The sequence below is a fragment of the Urocitellus parryii genome, chromosome 3 (assembly GCF_045843805.1).
Source record: "Urocitellus parryii isolate mUroPar1 chromosome 3, mUroPar1.hap1, whole genome shotgun sequence".
Lineage (NCBI taxonomy): Eukaryota > Metazoa > Chordata > Mammalia > Rodentia > Sciuridae > Urocitellus > Urocitellus parryii.
In genome coordinates this window covers 137,002,270-137,022,853 of record NC_135533.1, presented here as the reverse complement: position 1 = coordinate 137,022,853, position 20,584 = coordinate 137,002,270, and the positions used below count along the sequence as shown (strand labels likewise).

General features: G+C 39.1%; 1 protein-coding gene and 1 non-coding gene across 5 annotated transcripts; both read right to left on the bottom strand.

Moving 5' to 3' along the window:
• Positions 1 to 685: 685 nt before the first annotated feature.
• Positions 686 to 20,296, bottom strand: Fam216a (family with sequence similarity 216 member A). 4 transcript variants are annotated; one of them, XM_077796107.1, is made up of 8 exons: positions 20,196 to 20,296; positions 18,789 to 18,826; positions 10,980 to 11,036; positions 5,648 to 5,769; positions 3,543 to 3,672; positions 3,288 to 3,465; positions 2,662 to 2,744; positions 686 to 1,043 (listed from the first exon to the last, which is right to left on the bottom strand). In XM_077796107.1, the coding sequence occupies exons 1-8, from the start codon at positions 20,285 to 20,287 to the stop codon at positions 925 to 927; spliced, it is 819 nt and encodes a 272-aa protein (XP_077652233.1). In that variant the 5' UTR covers positions 20,288 to 20,296; the 3' UTR covers positions 686 to 924. The 4 variants fall into 4 exon arrangements, with proteins under 4 accessions (XP_077652233.1, XP_077652232.1, XP_026241904.1 ...); XM_077796106.1 differs by having other exon boundaries at positions 18,795 to 18,826; XM_026386119.2 differs by lacking the exon at positions 10,980 to 11,036.
• Positions 17,524 to 17,630, bottom strand: LOC113180945 (U6 spliceosomal RNA). Its single transcript, XR_003300550.1, has one exon. It is a non-coding gene; the product is annotated as a U6 spliceosomal RNA (small nuclear RNA).
• Positions 20,297 to 20,584: the final 288 nt, after the last annotated feature.

Sequence of the window (20,584 nt, the reverse complement as noted above, 5' to 3'; positions counted from 1 at the left end):
ATCCTGTCAATAGTGCAACTATTGGGCTGGGGATGTGGCTTAAGCGGTAGCGCGCTCGCCTGGCATGCCTGCAGCCCGGGTTCAATCCTCAGCACCACATACAAACAAAGATGTTGTGTCCGCCAAAAATTTAAAAATAAATACTGAAATTCTCTCTCTCTCTCTCTCTCAAAAAAAAAAAAAAAAAAAGTGCAACTATTCCCAGCTGAATCTAGTTTGAGAGCCTAATTTTTATAAGGCAAATCTGTACATTTTTAACTTGTATCAAGTAGCAACTATTTATTGAGTACCTACTTTGCAAGTAATGATAGTCTTTTTTTTCCTTTTTTCTTTTTTTTAAAGAGAATTTTTTAATATTTATTTTATTTATTTATTTTTTTTAGTTTTCAGCGGACACAACATCTTTATTTGTATGTGGTGCTGAGGATCAAACCCAGGCCACACGCATGCCAGGCAAGCGCACTACCACTTGAGCCACATCCCCAGCCCTAATGATAGTCTTTCAAATGCTATTATACATCTGAGTATTTTGGAGTTTTCTTTATTCCAAACTTGAAGGATATTAGAATATTATTTTAGAATTTAGCATAAGTAGAGAAAGGAATTACATTCATAATGCATTTGTCAGGTTTAAAGAAAAATAATTCATTTTTAAGTGACAAGAAAAATTTTAATTGTACCTAGCTAGAAATACAAGCATATATTACATGTAAATTTTATTACACTAGTATCAATGGTACATAGAACTATATCAGACCAATCATATTATTGTAAAGTTTTTGAACAAACTAAAATTCATGACTTAATGGTGAATAACACCATCCTAAACATAAAGGACACAATTCACAGTCCCTTGCCTTCCCCTTTGGGATACAATATCTTGATGTTAGGTGGTGTCTGAATTCAGTCCACAACACATGACTGTCAAGTTAACATCAGATGTTCTCCCCTTTCTTCAATTGACATTGATTGCATACACTTATTTAGTAAATCTTCTTCCTTTTTTTCTTCATTCATGTATGATTCAGAATCATTTGAAGAAACTGAAGGAATAATAAGAATTTATAATGTCTGCTTTGAAACATTTTCAAAATGACCTAGCTCATTAATTAACTTTTAGCAGAGATAATCACCTTAGTCCTCTTACTCTTAAAAATAAGATACACAGTACTATATTCTAAACAAGTTACTGTATAACAAATTCTTTGTTACTAAGTATTCCCATTGGTTTTCTTTCTTTCTTCTCTCTCCCCTCTCCTCTCCCTCTCCCTCTCCTCTCCTCTCTTTATATGCAGTGTCAATAATTGAATCCAGTGCCTCACACATGCTAGTCAAGTACTCTACCATGGAGCTACAATCCAAGCCCTCTCCCATTGGTTTTCAGAATCTTTTCGTCAGGGAGAAAAAGCGGTCAGTTATATCTTCAGTGTCTTTCCATTTTCCTTTGGTTCTTTCTCTGGGGGGGCCACAGTGCCTTTTCCCCTCCCCAGGGTTTCCCTAACTGTTCTTTTTGGAACCAGACTTACTTTTTCCCCCTTTCTCTAATTTCTTGGGTAGGTATAGTATTGTTTTTACAGCAGAGCTGGGTTGATGCTGTTGTACAGCAATGGAATATCAATTCAGAAGGCTTTACTTCCCTACTTCCTAGGCAGTATGGCACTAACTAGAGAATTATTTCATTTCCACTTATAACTCCATTATAATTCTGAGAATTTCTGATCACTCAATTTATCTTCCAGTTTTTCCTTTTTAATTCTGCAGTGTTCTATACTCGTGGTAGAAGGATCCTTTATGCAGATCCTTTTAAAGTCTGGATTTGACTGAGTTGCATCTATAAAACGTTGATAATATCACCTGCTTGGCATGCTTTCACTGGTTTGTTGAATATCAGACAAGATAGTATGAGTGATATAGCCCTTTGTAAATTACTAAGTGCTATAGAAAATATGCTGTCCATGTAAAAATGGCACTATCTGGGCCAGGATTGTGACTCAGTGGTGGATTACTTGCCTAGCACGTGTGAGGCATTGGGTTTGATCCTTGGCACTACATGGAAATAAGTGGATAAAATGAGGGTATTGGGACAGTCTACAACTAAAAAACAAAAACAGCACTATCTTATTAAAGAAGTGTGATGGCTCAAAAAGATATTTGTGGATCAGGGTTCTGACAAATTCATTCTCTGTTGAGTTTTGGACCTTGATATTGTAAATATATTGAGAATTAGAAATACTGTGGGCTGGGGAAGTAGCCCAGCATGTGTGAGCCCTAGGTTTGATTCCCAGCATCCCCAAAAGAAGAAAAAGAAATAATTTGAATCTCATTCCCTTGAGCTGTGTATTCTTTTAATTGAGAGCATAAACTATTTAATGTTTAGGGCTTTTTAAAATATTTTTTTTAGTTGAAGATGGACACAATACCTTTCTTTATCTTTATGTGGTGCTGAGGATCAAACCTAGTGCCTCACACATGCTAGGTGAACGCTCTACCAGAGTTACAGTCTCAGCCCCCTCATGTTTAGTTTTTTATTTGGAACAATTAAGGCAGAGATCACATTCCAAAACTTGTAATGTCTTCATAATAAAAGTGAAACTACATTTAGTTTAATATTTTTAAACCTAAGATCTTAAAAAATGCATATTTTTTAAATTCCAAATTTACCTGGTTGCATGAATAGTCTGCCAGGTCTTCTAAAAATCTTCAGTGACTTACATCTTATTTTAGATGCATACCCAGTTTTTAACCTATAATAAAAGGAAGTATCTTAATTGGAGCCAACAAAGTGAACAGCTGCTTAATGCACATGGAAATCTACACAAATTATTTTTTCTAGCTACTGGAATTACCAGAGACCGCTTAAGTCCCTAAATACTCCTGTGATTTATTAATCCTGAAATGCAAAGTTAATTATAGAAGTGCAGTTTGAATATTGGGGCTTTCTAATCTCTTTTTTCCTCCTTTTTTTTTTTTTTTGTTTTTTGTTTTGAAATACTCTCCAGTGCAGAAGCAACCATAACTCTCCTTTTGCAAGTATTTGCATTTTTTAAAAATTTGAATGGAAATATATTGAAATGATCTGTCTGATCAAGTTTTTTACAATTCCACAAAACATGTTCTTAAAAAAGTGGCTATTTCAATCAGCTCAGTAAAGAGAAAGATCCTTTTGTGCTTTCTGTCCACCTAGTCTGAGTTTAGTAAAGTGAACATACTAGGGAACACAAACTAGTGAGCTACCCTTCAGATAAAATTGGGCACATTCTCTCCCACTTAAACCTCAAGAAACAGACCCTTCTTTGTTTCTCACTGGTCGCCAAAGGGAATGATGTATGATCATTTCAGGTGCAGATATGGCTGCAATGTTGGAAGACTCCTCCCTCTCCAGTTGGTGTCGCCATATAGTGCAGGAGTAATGCTGTTTCTGTGAGTAAGGAGAGCAGAGGCGGCTCTTATGATGAGTGAGGACACCTGTCATATAAATCACCACAGTTAGATGGCCCTCTCACTTCTTGAACTAGTGAGACACCAACTGGAGGTGTACCTGCCTGGCTTTTGTAAGCTGCGTTGAATCACATACATGTACTGCCTCTTCATCAAGGTCCTCAGGTAATTTACATTATAGATTTTAGCAATGCTGCACAGATAACGCTTCTGGCCTATGGTGAGGTCTGGATGCTAAAAGAATAAAAGAATTTATGATCAGCATTATAGAACAGAAGTTGACAGTCTCCCTTATGTGAAAGAGTGGATGTTTAGGAGAGCTGTGCCATTTGTACATTTGACTTAAACAAATTAAACTATGTTAACATGGCCAAAAGAAAAAGAAATGGCCACTTAAAGAGTGCAAGTGGGGGCTGGGGTCCTATCTCCGGGGTAGAGTACTTGCCTGGCGTGTGTGAGGCTGGGTTTGATTCTCAGCACCACATATAAATAAGTAAAATAAAGGTCCATTGACAATTTTAAAAATTTTTTTTTAAAAAAGTGCAAGTGACCTGGGGATTAGCTCAGTTGGTAGAGTTCTTGCTGCCCTGGGTTCAATCCCCAGCAACACACACTCACACAAATGAATAAAGAATGCAAGTAATTTTGACATTCCACTCAAGTAATCCAGATGTCCTTTGAGTTTTGAGTATCCCCTGCCCTAGAGGAATAAGGGAGTGAATCTGCTGTTCTGCCAGCAATTTTTACTTTGTATATACTGCATTTTACCTTCTCGATATTTTTTAAATATTCATTTTTTAGTTTTAGGTGGACACAACATCTTTATTTTACATTTATGTGATGCTGAGGATCAAACTCAGTGCCTTGTGCATGCCAGGCAAGCACTCTACCACTGAACCACAATGCTAGCCCATCTCAATATGATTTTTGAAGTATAACATAGTACCTAAAATTAACCCAATGACTCTACTTATTTTTAACTAAAGTCTTTTTTCCAGTACCAGAATAACTATCAGTATTGGACATACTGAGGGACAGTTAAAATCTCCAGTTAAGTAATTCTGAACGAGTATACTTCTGATTTTGAAGTACATGCTCGATTCAAGAGTCTACTATATGTATATATATACACACACAGAATTTACTTTATAATCTCTCTTTTAGTGGAGTCTAGCTATGTAGACCAGGCTAACCTTGAACTCCTCTAAGTTCAAAAGATCAGCCTTCCAAGTAACTAGGAATACAGGTGCACCACCACACCCAGCTTTTAGAACTGGTCTTTAGTGAGCGTACAAGTAAATAATTGTAAAACCCTTAATGCCATTTCCTTTACCTGCTGCTTCTAATTTTGTAGTTCTTGAGTTAAATCTTTATAAGGTTGGGTTTTCAACTTTTAACTCTAGAATGACTTTTTTGGGGGGCAGGGGGTAGTACTAGGGATTGAACCCAGAGGTGCTGTGTCACTGAGCTACATCCCCAGTCATTTGTATTTATTTTTTAAATTTCGAGACAGGGTTTCACTAAGTTGCTGAGGCTGGTCTCAAATTTGTGATCCTCTAGCCTCAGCCTCCTAAGACACTGGGATTACAGGCATGCAGCCAGTAGAATGGAACTTTCCTTGAGTATCTTTGTGTTTGAGCTTCCTAATAAAGACGCATTAAATCTTTTAAAATTTTTTGTTTTAATTAGTTATACATGATAAATTTTTTTATTAATATTTATTTTTTCTTTTAGGTGGACACAATATCTTTATTTTATTTTTATATGGTGCTAAAGATCAAACCCAGTGCCTCATGCATGCTGGTACCACTGAGCCACAACCCCAACCCACATTAGATCTTATGATAGGAAATCTATCATCCTTGCATTCATTCATGAGTTTACCCAAGAGATATTTATTGATTCCCAGACAATATGCTGGGTAAACTTTGTAATGTGCAATGCCTTAACCTCTTGGTAAGTAGTATTTTTGATAAAAGTTCAACTCTGGGGCTAGGCATGTAGCTAGTGGTAAAGTGCTTACCTAGTATGAGCAAATCTTGCATTCAATCACCAGTAGTGAGGAAAGAAAAAGTTCAGCTCTGACTTCAAATAGTATTTTTCTGGGACTGAGTATAGCTCAGTGGTAGAGTGTTTGCCTAGCATGTGCAAAACCCTCTAGTTGATCCTCAGCACCACAATAAATAAATAAATTTCCCTCAAAGTTTACCTTTAAAAAAGATGCATCCTTCATTGATTTAGGGATGTGAATTGTTTGAATTTGAGGCGTTTTCCATAACTCTTGCAGCTTGGCTATGTGAGAGTTCACTCTATGTCCATCTTTGATTCTAACTGTAAACAAGGATATTATGAATTTCAGAAGCAAAAATCAATTCAAAAAATTTAATAATATCTAGTTATTTACATGTATTATTATGGAGTAGTAATGTGAGTATTTTATATCAGGTAATTTTTAATACTATAATATGCGATTTGGTTTTAGAACACAAACATCTTGAATAGACATGTCTCCAAAAAAGAGACACTAATAGCCAATAAACACATTAAAATATACTCATTATCCCTAATCATTTGGGAAACACAAATCAAAAACAGTGAAATATGATTTCATATCCATTAGGATAATTATCATCAAAAAACATAACAAACCACAGGGAACAGTGGCACATACCTATGATCCCAGTGACTCAGGAGGTTGACAAAGGAGGGTCACAAGTTCAAGGCCAGCCTCAGCAATTTATGGAGGCCCTAAGCAACTTAGTGAGACTCTGTCTCAAAAAATAAAATGAGCTGGGGATGTAGCTCAGTGGTTAAGCACTCCTGGTTTCAATCCTGGTGTGCATGCACACACACACACACACACACACACACACACACACACAAAGAACCAAATACAAAACAGAAAAACAGCAAGTGTTGATTAGGATAGGAAGAAATCAATAACCTTGTGCATCATTGGTGGGAATGTAAAATGGTGTAGAAACTGGAAAATAAATTGAATTGCCACGTGATTGAGCAATTCCACTTTTGATCTAGCAATTCCAAAAGAAAGCAAGGACATAAACATATTTGGACACACTCATGTTCATAGCAGCCAAGAGAGGGAAGAAACCTGAGTCCATCAATGGATTAACAGAAAAACAAAATATAGTATATCCATCCAGTGAAATATTAGGCAGCCAAAACAAACTAATGTATCCACCTAAAACTAACAATACATAAATAAATAAATATTTTTTTAAAAAAAAGGGAATTCTGACATATGCTACTGTATGGTACCCTCGGAACATTAAGTGAAATAAGCCAATCATAAGATTAATACTATATGATTTCACATATATGAGATACCTAGAAAAGACAAATTCATAGAAATGATGGGCGTCTGGCTGGGGTCATGGCTCAGTGGAAGAGCACTCACCTAGCATGCATGAGGCACTGGGTTCAATCCTCAGCACCACATAAAAATAAAATAAGGGTATTGTGTCCACCTACAACTAAAAATTATTAAAAAAAAAAAAAGAAATGATGGGTATCAGCGGCTGGAAAAAAGGAGAAATAGGGATTTACCATAATTTGATATGTGAAATTTTAATTTAGGAAGATGGCTGCACAACAATTTAATGCCAGTGAACTATACACCTAAAACAATTAAAATGTTAAGTTTATTTCCTGCGCAAATAAGTAAATAAATTGTTACCTAACCCAACAGTTTCTGAATACATTGCTTGGACTGTATGCCCTCAAACTAAAAGTACTCTAAGCAAATACTAATCTTTAATTACTAGGCTTCTTTTTTTTTGTAGAGGTGTAGATTAACAATTCTGAAGCTACTTCTTATGTATTTTAGGACTAACGAATAATTATATCGTAGTTAATGGTAGCCAGGTTTCATACTGTTGGAGAAAAAGTTACCCATGAATAAGGAAAGAGGAGGGCACAGAATGAACTATTAAGTAAAAATACAGAAATAGATATATGTGTGCCATGTAACTCTAACAAGTTAGGGTGGGGACTTGGGGACCATTCTGCTCCCAAGGGCTTCTTGGAGAAATGGCTGACACAACAGTACACTATTTTATAGCAAAAAGTAAAATGGGAGGGTTGGAATTTTAGTTCAGTGATGAAGTGTTTGCCTAGCATGCACAAAGCCCTGGATTTGATCCCAGCACCACAGAGAGGAAAAGGGGATAACAAAGTGCTCAAAGGATAATAGAGACAATTTAAAACAGCATAAAAGCCATTTCTAAAGGGTTTACACTGGTTAAATCTCAAATAATCTGAGCAGAAAAACAATGACAGTGAAGGATTTAACCTATTGAATAAAATAAGAATCCATACATTCATAAATAAATACATAAATAAATTCATTTTTTAAGAGAGAGAGAAGTTTAATATTTATTTTCCAGTTTTCGGCAGACACAACATCATTGTTTGTATGTGGTGCTGAGGATCGAACCCAGGCAGCACGCATGCCAGGCGAGTGCGCCCCCGCTTGAGCCACATCCCCAGCCCAATAAATAAATTCACAAATAAATGATTCAATAAATACATAAACAGTTGGTAGAGAAAGGAAAACTATTCCTTATAACAGGAAATCAATTGAAAAAATGTAGAATGAGGGGCTGGGGATGTGGCTCAGGCGGTAGCGTGCTCGCCTGGCATGCGTGCTGCCCGGGTTCGATCCTCAGCACCACATACAAACAAAGATGTTGTGTCCGCCGATAACTGGAAAAATAAATATTAAAAAATTCTCTCTCTCTCTCAAAAAAAATGTAGAATGAGCAGTAGAATTAGAAACATCATCTGTTTCTAGCCATCATAATAATAATGAATTTGGTGCTGGGTGTGATGGCGCACACCTGTAATCCAGTAGCTCAGGAAGCTGCGGTAGGAGGATCTGAGTTCAAAGCCAGCCTCAGCAAGGGCAAAGTGCTGGACAACTCAGTGCAACCCTGTTTTGAAATATAATACAAAAACAGGGCTGGTGATATGACTCAGTGGTTGAGTGTCCCTGAGTTCTATATAACAACAACAACAAAAAAAGATTAACCCACAGCAAGTGTCTCCTAATGTAATGAACCAAGGTGAACTCGGCATCATTCTGCTGTATTCCTGTGAGAAATGTGAAAAGCTAAATCTCCTCAGGAGGAAAGATCAACCAAACTCAAGTTGAGGGATAGTCTACAAAAGAAATGGCCTGTGTTCTTCACAAATGTGAATGTCAAGAAATACAACTCGGCTGGGCGTAGTAATGCCTGTAATCCCAGCAGCTTGGGAGGCTGAGGAAGGAAGATCTTGAGTTCAAAGCCAACCTCAGCAACTTAGTGAGGCCATAAGTAACTCAGCAAGACCTTGTATATGATACTAGGCATGGTGATGCACACCTGTAATCCCAGTGGCTCAGCAGGCTCAGGCAGGACAATTTTGAGTTCAAAGTCAGCCTCAGCAAAAGTGAGGTGCTAAACAACTCAATGAGACCCTGTCTCTAAATAAAAAACAAAATGGGGCTGGGGATGTGGCTCAGTGCTCATGTGCCCCTAAGTTCAATCCCTGGTACCAAAAAAAAAAAAAAAAAACAAGATCGAAGCCTGGGGTTGTGGCTCAGTTGTAGCGTGTTTATCTAGCATATGTGAGGTACTGGGTTTGATCCTCAACACTACAAAAAAAAAAAATTAATAAAATTGGGGCTGGGGTTATGGCTCAGCAGTAGAGCGCTTGCCTCTCATGTGCAAGGGCCTGGGTTCGATCCTCAGCATCATATAAAAATAAAAGTATTGTGTACAACTACAAAAAAAATTTTTTAAAAATTAATAAAATAAAGGTATTGTGTCCATCTACAATTAAAAATAAAAAAAAAAACAAACGAAAACTAGATAGAGTTAACTTTGGGGGAATCTGAATGAAGATCCTAAACTTTCATGTATTATTCTCACAAATTTTCTGTAAGTCTCAAAGTCAAAATTTCAGAAATGTAATTTATTCCTAAGGTAAATAGTAAAGTGTTAGTAGTAAATAAATTGTTGAAAAAATGGGCTTTAGGGCCTGGGTTGTGACTCAGTGGCATAAGCAGGGTTGAGATCCTCAGCATTACAACATAAAAAGAGAAAGAAAGATGGATTTTACTCATTGCTTTGAAGACTACCAAATTTTAGTTGTGGTAAATCAGATTACAATAACATCTGTAGCAAGGCATGATGGCACACACCTGTAATCCCAGTGACTTGGGAGGCTGAATCAGGAGGATCACAAATTTGAGGCCAGCTTGGGAAATTAGTGTGACCCTGTCCCAAAATAAAAATGGCCGGGTATGTGGCTGAATTATAAAGAAACCCCTCTAGCCCTTTTTATTTTAAGACAGAGACTCACTAAATTGCTTAGGGTCTTGCTAAATTGCAGAGGCTAGCTTCTAACTTGCAATTCTCCTGCCATAGCCTCTAGAGCTGCTGGGATCACAGGCTTGTGCCACCACAACCTGCCTTTTCAGAGTTTTCACTAGACATATTTGTTGTTTATTTGAATAGAAAAATCCTACACTATAAAAACCTTTCATTATTATTTTGATATTTTGTTAGGAGCCACAGCAAAAATATTGATACAGGCACCTTTGGATTTTATGACTGCCAGCCAGCAATTCACATTCATATGGTAATTGGACTCATGCTGTCTAGCTGGGCCCATTTTCAGGACTCAGGTTACTCATGTCACTCTTGTAATAGGAGAGTTCCCATTGGTTGGGAAAGGATGGTAGGAGGGTGTTCCGGGGGAAGGGGAAACCCCCCGGCTCAGGTAGAACACACACGTGGCGGACCCACCTGTTAGGGGACGCACACGGCCTCTCTCTAAATAAAACTTTGTCTCAGTTTGACTGGCTTGTGTTTTTGTGCCCAACCGGGTTGCAAGATTGCAAGCCCGCGTGCACTGACAGCTCAGCAGGGAATCGCTCAGCAGGGGTGCCGCAGGCAGTGCTCGGCAGCAGGAGCGGGACTCAGCCGGCCCGGGGCCGGGCAGTTTGCGGCATTTTGGTGGCCCGTACGGGGAATGCCCAAAACTTAAAGGTGAGTAATATCGCTCGCCCCTAAGGAAAGGCGACAGAATGGGTATTTCTGTTTTGATTTATTCTGCTCTTATTTCAGGCTCTCTAGCCTTACAATTTTTTCAGACGAGTTGGGATAAATGGTTAACTCAAGGTTTGAAGTTATTCGGCCCTGAGAGAGAGAAAATTGACATAATCATTTTCCTCCTCTCCGTTTCTGTTTCATTCTGTTTTGGCTTTCTTCTATCCTATCTTATTGGGTTACGTTACCTTTATAGTAGATTAGAATCTAGTAAAAAACAAACCGAAAAACTGTTAAGTAAATTGTTAGAGGTCCAGGCCATGGCAGAAAACATATTAAGTCAAGCAAAACAAAAGGTCTCTCAAGCTAGTCAGATAGAAGAAAATTTGAACAAGGCAAGCTCAGGGAAAAAACGGTCATCAGATAGGGAGGCTGCTACTAACTCCGTTCCACCACCAGAGGGCATAATTCAACCAACAGCTTTACCTGCCTCCATAGATGATGAACGGAATCCTGAGGCGGGACCCCAAAAACTAGCATGCCCTGTAGTTGAGCAGGGAGAAAAAAGAGAACGAGTTTACCGTGCCTTAGATTTCAAAATAATAAAGCAATTAAAGGAAGCTGTAGCAGCCTACGGCCCGGCCGCTCCCTTCACAGTCAGTATGGTCGAATCTATTACCGGCTGGAACTTAACACCAGCAGATTGGGCTAACGTGTGTAATTCTGTGCTAAATAGAGGACAGTATTTATTATGGAAAATTGCCAATGAGGAATTTTGCAAGGAGACAGCTAGGCGAAATGCAGAAGCAGGTTACCCTGAACGAGACCTGAAAATGTTACTGGGAAAAGAGGAATTTCAAGAGCAAATGCAACAGCTCAGATATGATCCTGGCGTATACGCTCAGGTCGCTATAAATGCAATTAAGGCATGGAAAACTTTAAAGGGACAAGGGGATTTTCAAGGTCAACTATCTAAGATAATACAAGGAGTTAATGAGCCCTACGCTGACTTTGTAGCTAGACTTATTGAAGCAGCCTCTGAGACATTTGAAAATACAGAACAGGCAATGCCATTTATAAAACAGCTGGCTTACAATCAAGCAAATCGTTGCTGCAAAGAGGTCATTAGACCGTGGAAACAGGAAGATTTAAACACATATATTAAATTATGTAGAGACATTAATGAACAAGGACAAGTCATGGCAGCTGAAGTAAAACAGGCTTTAAGTACCAAGCCAAAAACATGCTATAATTGCAATCAAGAAGGGCATTTTAAAAGAAATTGCCCCATAGGAGGAGGGTTTAACAAAGCTAGGTATCAAAAGAGTAGAATCCCGGGTATTTGCCCACGATGCCATAGAGGGAGACATTGGGCTAATGAATGCCATTCTCAAACCACCATAGAGGGTATTCCGTTATCAAAAAATGGACAAAGACCAAGTGTCTACCCACGATATCGTGGAGAAAGGCATCAGGCCCCGTTGTCAAAAAACGAATTGGAGGGCCCAATGCCCCGGGGCCCAAAACCACAAATATACGGGGCAATGGAGGAACCCAGCAGCACCATCAAGGTGGTGCCCAGGACGCATTATCCATCAGATCCCTCATCAGACAGACTAGAGGGAGCGCAGGGTTGGACATCTGTGCCTCTGCCAGAGCAGTATTAACTCCAGAGATGGGAGTTCAAATCATTCCCACAGGAGTAAAAGGACCTCTTCCCCAGGGAACAGTAGGCTTATTATTAGGACGCAGTTCTTCTACACTTAAAGGACTTATGATAAGTCCTGGGGTAATTGATCCCGATTATGAGGGTGAAATAAAAATCATAGCTAGTTCTCCAAGAGGTATATCAGTAATTTCATCAGGAGATAGAATAGCACAGTTATTAATAATACCAAGCCTACATGATAAATTTTCCAGTTGTAATGTAGAAAGAGGTTCCAAGGGATTAGGCTCCACAGGTGTAGATTGGGCTATGCTATCTTTAAATTTAGATTCTCGCCCTATGCTAAAATTAAATATTCAAGGGCATGATTTTAATGGACTGCTGGACACAGGCGCTGACCTCAGCATCATATCTCGCCAGGAATGGCCTAAACATTGGCCATTACAGCAAGCGACCCAAACGCTTAGAGGCCTAGGAGTGGCAACTAATCCCCATAGAAGTGCAATGGTATTAGATTGGAGGGATCCTGAAGGATGTGAAGGAACTATACAGCCCTATGTATTGGACCATCTCCCCATAAATTTATGGGGACGAGACGTCCTAGATCAATTAGGATTGACATTAACAAATAACGTCAATCCTAACGCGCCCACTACTAGGGCAAAACAAGGCTTTAAAAAAGAAAAGAGATTAAGAGATCAAGAACAAGATATAACAGCACCAATTCAAGTAGATCAAGAGATAGATAAACATGGATTGGGTTTTCAAAAAGGGCCACTGAGACAATCAAAATTACTTGGAAATCAGAAAGACCAGTGTGGGTTCCTCAGTGGCCCCTAACTAAAGAAAAGATACAAGTAGCCCATGATCTGGTCAAACAGCAATTAGCGGAAGGACATATACAACCTTCCGTATCTCCCCATAATACTCCCATTTTTGTTATTAAAAAGAAATCTGGTAAATGGAGATTATTACAAGATTTAAGAGCCATTAATAATGAGATGGTTATTATGGGACCTGCTCAATCAGGGATTCCCCAACTGTCTGCTTTACCAAAAACGTGGCATGTTCTAGCTATAGATATTAAAGATTGTTTCTTCTCAATTCCAATTCACCCCGAGGATAGTCCACATTTTGCATTTACTATCCCTGCACTGAATCATGAAGGTCCTGATCAGAGATATGAATGGAAAGTACTCCCTCAAGGGATGGCTAACAGCCCAACTTTGTGCCAAATTTATGTTGATAAAGCAATCCAGCCACTTAGAAATCAAAACCCTGAACTACAGATATTTCACTATATGGATGATGTGTTAATGGCACATAAAGATAAAAACACATTGCTAGAATGTTATGCCACGCTTACAAACTTATTAAAAAATTATAATCTAGAGATAGCAATAGATAAAGTACAATTAAATCTTCCAATTAATTATTTAGGAGTTCTATTATCCTCAACCATGGTCCGTCCACCAAAAATTCAAATACGAGTAGATCAACTCAAATCACTTAATGACTTTCAAAAGTTATTGGGAGATATAAATTGGATAAGGCCTTATCTAGGCATACCAACAGGAGAATTAGGACCTTTATTTGATATTTTAAAAGGTCCATCAGATCCAAATTCACCCCGCATGTTAACGCCTGAAGCTAGAAAGGCATTAAAAATCATTGAAACATATATGGAAAATATGCATTTGGATAGAATTGATATAAGTTTGCCTTTATTATTTATTGTACTACCGACAAAAAATATTCCTACAGGGGTATTTTGGCAAGAAGGTCCATTATTATGGATACATTTATCTTATTCTCCTAATACTATTCTTACTAGATATCCTGAGGCTGTAGGGCAATTAATACTCAAAGGAATAAAGGCAGCAAAAGGAGTGTTTGGGATTTCTCCCAATAAAATTATTACTCCATATACTATGGATCAAATTGATGAGTTAGCTAATGAGTTAAATACTTGGGCAATAATCATGTGTAAATCTAGTGTTGCATTTGATAATCACTTGCCATCTAATCCTTTGTTGTCTTTTTGGTCTAAGCATCCTATAGTTTTTCCAAAAATGACAAGAAAAACCCCTATCATAAATGCTCCAAATATATTCACTGATGGGTCAAACAATGGTACAGCAGCAGTAGTTACTCCTGATCAAACTTTTACATTTTTAGTACCCAAACAATCAGCTCAAAAGGTAGAGCTCAATGCAGTATTGCAAGCTTTTATGATGTTCAAAGATTCTACATTTAATTTATTTTCTGATAGTCAGTATGTAGTTAATGCTATCGTATCTCTTGAAGATGCTGGTAGGATTTCTCCTTCCTCTACTGTTTTCTCTTTGTTTTCTGCTATACAAAGTCTTATATGGGATAGAAAGGATCCATTCTTTATAGGACATATCAGAGCACATACAGGATTGCCTGGAGCCCTTAGTTTGGGTAATGAACTAGCAGATAAATCTACACATGACATACATATTTTCTCCACAATAGAAGAAGCTATAAATTTTCATAAAAGGTTCCATGTCAATGCTAATACTTTACAAAAACGTTTTAAAATAACTAAAGAACAAGCCAGACATATAATAAAACAATGTCAAAATTGTGTGACATTTTTGCCACAAGTTAATCTTGGAGTCAATCCTAGAGGACTGATACCTAACCATATTTGGCAGATGGACGTCACACACTTGCCAGAATTTGGAAAATTAAAATATTTACATGTTACAGTTGATACTTCTTCTGGATTTTTGATGGGCTCCCTTCATCCCGGAGAAAAAACTAAAGATGTTATAGCTCATTGCTTACAAAATTTTGCCACTGTGGGTGTTCCTAAACAGTTAAAAACCGATAACGGTCCTGGTTACATCTCCAAGTCTTTTAAACAATTTTGCTCATCATTTGGCATTACTCATATAACAGGAATCCCATACAACCCACAGGGACAAGGCATAGTTGAAAGAGCTCATCAAACTATAAAAATGTACTTATTAAAGCAAAGGGAGGGAATTAGTAAGGGGTATATATCCCCCAAAGATAAACTTAAAATAACCCTTTTTACTCTAAACTTTCTAAATTTGGATTCATCAGGACTTAGTGCTGCGGAAAGACATATGTATCCGAAAAATGTACATAAGCCTAAGGTACTTTGGAAAGATATTCTAACAGGACAATGGAAAGGTCCGGACCCAGTAATAGTCTGGAGTCGGGGCTCCGTCTGTGTTTTTCCACAGGAGGAACAGCAACCAATTTGGATTCCAGAGAGATTAACTAAAACAATTTCTACAGAAAAAGAAGATGATTTGACTCAAATCCATAACAGCTGATATCCAGAGTTCCAGCCTGGCTATTCTTGCATCTGCGACAGTGATTTACCACGGTGCCTTTTTCAATATCTATTTTATTATTTGCATTTTTCCCACATCATAAAGTTCTATTTTATTTTATTTTATTTTATTTTACCTTATTTTTTAAGCTCATACAAACCTAGGTTAATGTTTTTCTGATCAGTTTTATTTTTTTGACTGTGTTTTATTTATTTATTTTTTTTTAACTGTAAAGTTTTTAAACATTGCAATGGAGATTTCACCTAGCTATAGCTACAAGGCCTTTATTTACTATTGTCTTATATGTTCTATGTTATGTATGCTGTTTTGTGTTGTATGTCTGTATGTGTGTATGTCCATATTTCATTTATAAGGAGCGCTCATGTATATATAGATACAAGTATTCAAAAAAAAAAATTTAGTCACGTGACTTATATGGTTTAATTTACTTTAGGTAAACAGCTGTTATTAAATTTTGTTTTTAAAGGTGGTTAACAGATATGTTTGTTTACTTTCACCTTTCCTTTTCATTATATTTCATAATTCTGTTCAGGATAATGTCTCTTTAGCAACATGGCCATAATTCCCATCTCCATCCCAGTGCCGGTGAAGACTAAGACCAAACTACAACTTTTATGATAGCTATCACTATAAACTGTATAAATTGATACATCAATCAAAATAACTCAATAAGACTGCTCAATCAAGGACTTAATTTACTTTGGGAGGAAATGGACATATTGATAGACTCCTCCAATTTGAACTGCTCAATCAAGGACTTAATTTACCTTGGGAGGAAATGGACATATTGATAGACTCCTCCACTTTGAACTGCTTACACAACTTGCCTGGACTATGTATCACCTGTATGCATTGTGCTCTATTTGTTGATACAGCGAACTGGTAATGCTATATCTTAGCCGATGTGTCACCAGTGTTTCCAAAGGAGCCGTCAATTGGCTTGGTGTCGTGGCAATTCTGCGTCTTTCTCCCTTCTGCTAGTGATGGTCTGATTTTGGGGGCCAACAGAGGTGAGGCAAGAACCTCACCCCCCCACTGGCACCAAGGTTAAATTTGGGGGCCAACAGAGGTGAGGCAAGAACCTCACCCCCCCACTGGTGCATAGGCCTATTACACAGGTATGGCTATATACTGGACCGGTAGTCAGTGACGGGTATGATTCGGTTACAGTGGTATCAACCTAAGCCAGGAGACTGACGCAATAAGGTCAGTTTTCCCATGACGGGTAAGAACCATATGTGAATTGGACATACCTAACAGGCACGGTCCCTAGCCACATTTGCCTGTTGTTTATTTAAACAGAAGGGGGCAGATGTTAGGAGCCACAGCAAAAATATTGATACAGGCACCTTTGGATTTTATGACTGCCAGCCAGCAATTCACATTCATATGGTAATTGGACTCATGCTGTCTAGCTGGGCCCATTTTCAGGACTCAGGTTACTCATGTCACTCTTGTAATAGGAGAGTTCCCATTGGTTGGGAAAGGATGGTAGGAGGGTGTTCCGGGGGAAGGGGAAACCCCCCGGCTCAGGTAGAACACACACGTGGCGGACCCACCTGTTAGGGGACGCACACGGCCTCTCTCTAAATAAAACTTTGTCTCAGTTTGACTGGCTTGTGTTTTTGTGCCCAACCGGGTTGCAAGATTGCAAGCCCGCGTGCACTGACAGCTCAGCAGGGAATCGCTCAGCAGGGGTGCCGCAGGCAGTGCTCGGCAGCAGGAGCGGGACTCAGCCGGCCCGGGGCCGGGCAGTTTGCGGCAATATTTGTTTAGAAATTTGGGGGGGGGGGGTTTGTACCAGGGATTGAACCCAGAGACACTCAACTACTGAGCTACATCTCCAGCCTATTTTAATTTTTTTTTTATTGAGACAGGGTCTTCCTAAGTTTCCCAGTTGTCCTCAAACTTGCAATCCTCTTGCCTCAACCTCCTCAGTCATAACATCACATGCCACTGTACCTGGATGCTTTTAATTTCTTTTAAATTATTTTTTATGGTTTAATTTTTTAAAAATATGGAATGCTTTGTGAATTTGCATGTCATTCTTGCACAGGGGTCATGCTAATCTTCTCTGTATCATTCTGGTTCTAGTATGTGTATTACTGAAGAGGGTACCCAGCTGCTTTTTAAATATAGTCAATCTATCAAATATACCAATAATTAAATTTTTTAAAATTATTTCCCTCCACGTCTGGGTTGTTTTAATCTTATTACTTTTGTTTATTTTTTACATTTTACTGTAATTGAGTAAGAATTTTGATAAGGCTAGGCATGGTGGCATATACCTGTAATCCCATCTACTCTGGAGGTTGAAGTAGGAGGCTCACAAATTCAAGGCCTGCCTGGACAACTTAGTTAGACCTTGTCTCAAAACTAACTAACTAACTAAATAAATAAATAAATAAAGGGCTGAGGATGTAGCTCAGTGGTAGAGTGCCCCTGAATTCAATTTCCAATTGGTGGAGGGAAACCCACAAAGTAAAATATATACATAACCATGTTATATATTTACATTATGTATATACATATACATATATGGGTGTGAATTTTTTCCCTAGGTAGTTGTAAGGATTATACAGGGACTATGCCAAGGAAAAGCAAAGAGAATCCAGGTTTATGCATCATTGAATTTAAATCAAAAATTTAAAAACTGGGGCTGGGATTATAGCATAGCAGTAGAGTGCTTGTCTAGCATGTGTGAGGCACTGGATTGGAGTCTCAGCACCACATAAAAACAAATAAATAAAAAGATATTGTATTGGGGCTGGAGTTGTGGCTCAATAGTAGAGCACTTGCCTAGCTTGTATAATGAGGCCCTGGTTCAATTCTCAGCACGACATTTAAATAAATGAATAAAATATCCCCAGACAAGAAATATTTTGTGGACTTTGAAGCTGTTCAGTTTAGAACTTCTTCTTTCCATCCATGTATAAAACCCAGGCTGTGCTCTGCAACCATCAGTTTTGAACACAGCCCTTTTAGAGTTTATGGTTAATTTTTAAAATATTTGATGTCAGATAGCTTTAAAAAAAATTTTTTTTTTTTTCAAGAATGAAAGGAGTAGGATTTATTCAAGTGAGATGACTGAAACAGAACTCTTGAAGGGGTAAGAGGGAATCCCAGGTAAGGATTGCCTTGAAAATCTTAAAGACAGTTTACCAAAGATGCTAGTTAAGTCTTATTTAAAAAAAATCCATTGCCTAAGTAGTTACAGGCAAACTGGTTTCTCTGAACCCTGTTATTTGTGTCATCTGCTCTGTATGCACTACTCACCAGTACCTTTGTAATTCTGATAATAAAGTCCAGCTGATCTGTTAAAAAAAGGATAAAAATAATATGGAATATTAGCTTTATAAGCACTAAAGAATGTATTTCAAATGAAAAGGATATTAACATATATGCTTTTTGCTTTTCATGTTTCCCTCAGACTATCTTGCAAAATTTTCTCTTGCCAGTCTGCTTAAAACCTAATGGCTCCAAGCTTTTTCCAAAGTGAATTATCAGAAATGTCTACCGTACTTTAAAGGACTTGTTTTAAGCTAGATTTGGTCTCTAATAGTTTCTTAATCTAATTCCTACAGTGAGCTCAATTAAGTAGTTTGGATTTTTCTGTTATTCATCCCATTTCCTTGCTCTTTAATAAGGTAATTTGGTTACTGAAAAGACTGTCCTTTGAAGAGTAAGGTGTGCTGGAACTGATAAATTAGTCTGTAATGTTTCCGATTTCGTAAGAATTCTTTTTGACTTTTTCTCAAATTAAGACAAAACCTGCTCCCTTCCTACTTCCTGCAATTTATTCAATGACCATGAGTTTACTGATCTAACATACTTAGGATTCAGCACTCAGCCAAGCACTGTGAAGAAGAGGAAAGCACACGACCTCATCCCACCTCTAAGAAGTCTTTAAATAGCACCAGATATTTAAATAATAATAATAATAATGCCAGTCACGGTGGTGCACACCTGTAATCCTAGCTACGCCAGCGACAGAGGTAGGACTGCAAATTCCAGACCAGCACAAATTAGCGTGACTCTGTCTCGAAATAATAAAAAAGCTGTGGATATAGCTCAGAGTCAGAGCGATTACCCAGGAAGCACGAGGCCTGGGATTCCATTCCCAGCGCCGCGCGGGTGAGGAGGAGCAACCTTTGGCTAAGGGTGCAGCTGGAGCCTGGACCATGGGCTGAACTGTACTGTAAACCGCGAGCAACTCTCGCTTTTAGGGAACAAAGGAAGAATGGGATAAGGATAGCCTCCAGCAGTGACTTCAGTATCTCAACTATCTTCATCATCATTGGCTATTACAAGCTCCAATCCAACAGAATGGTGCTTAATGTCAAGGAACTGGCTTATTGACTTGGAAGCCCTCCGGACGTTTACTGCCTACTCAGTTCCACGCAATTTTCCCAGCAGGTTTTGCAGCGCCCTCTAGGGGCAGAAAGATGCACGCAGGCGACTGTCGCAGTGATCAGCGTTCAGTCACTGCACCAAGCCCCTCCCCTAAACAGCGAATCAGCCACCATTATTTTCCATCCTGGCCACTTTAACAAAGCTTCTCCCCTCCCCTCACTTCACTGCGCAGAGGACCAGTCCACGAGCAAAGCTGCCAGCCCCCACCCGTCCCCTGCAGGGGCTGACGCTCGGAGCCGAACCCCCAACCCTCGGGGCCCGCAGCCTCACCCGCTGCCGCCACCCCCGGTCCCGGGCACAGCGGGCGGCTTTGCGGAATTGCTGCACTCGGTCCAGTCGGACCCGGGACCCCGGCCCGGCATCTCCGCGGTGCCGCGACCGAGAGCAAAGTGCGGGAGCAGCTTCCCTCTCTCCCCTCTCCCGTCGGCACGCGTGCGTCAGGCCCGGAGATACTGGGGTGAAAAAGAGGACCACGCCGAATTCTAGCCCCTCGGACGCCGTGCGGACGCGGCCCGAGTAGCGTCGGGAGAGAGCGAGGAGGGCAGATCCACAACCCCGGAGTTCAACTGGGGGAGGGGCGGGAGTCCTTTAGTTGATCGAGCGTCTGCAAGTTAGCATCTTTTTATGGAAGGGACGCGTCACAGGGAGGAAACATAAGC

Coding starts and splice junctions, on each gene's coding strand:
- Fam216a (XM_077796107.1), bottom strand. CDS start 20,287: ATGCCGGGCCGGGGTCCCGGGTCCGACTGGACCGAGTGCAGCAATTCC. Junction 18,827..20,195: donor ACCGGGGGTGGCGGCAGCGG/GTGAGGCTGCGG, acceptor TTTTTTTAACAG/ATCAGCTGGACTTTATTATC. Junction 5,770..10,979: donor TTCATCATCTATGGAGGCAG/GTAAAGCTGTTG, acceptor CCTTGTTTACAG/TTAGAATCAAAGATGGACAT.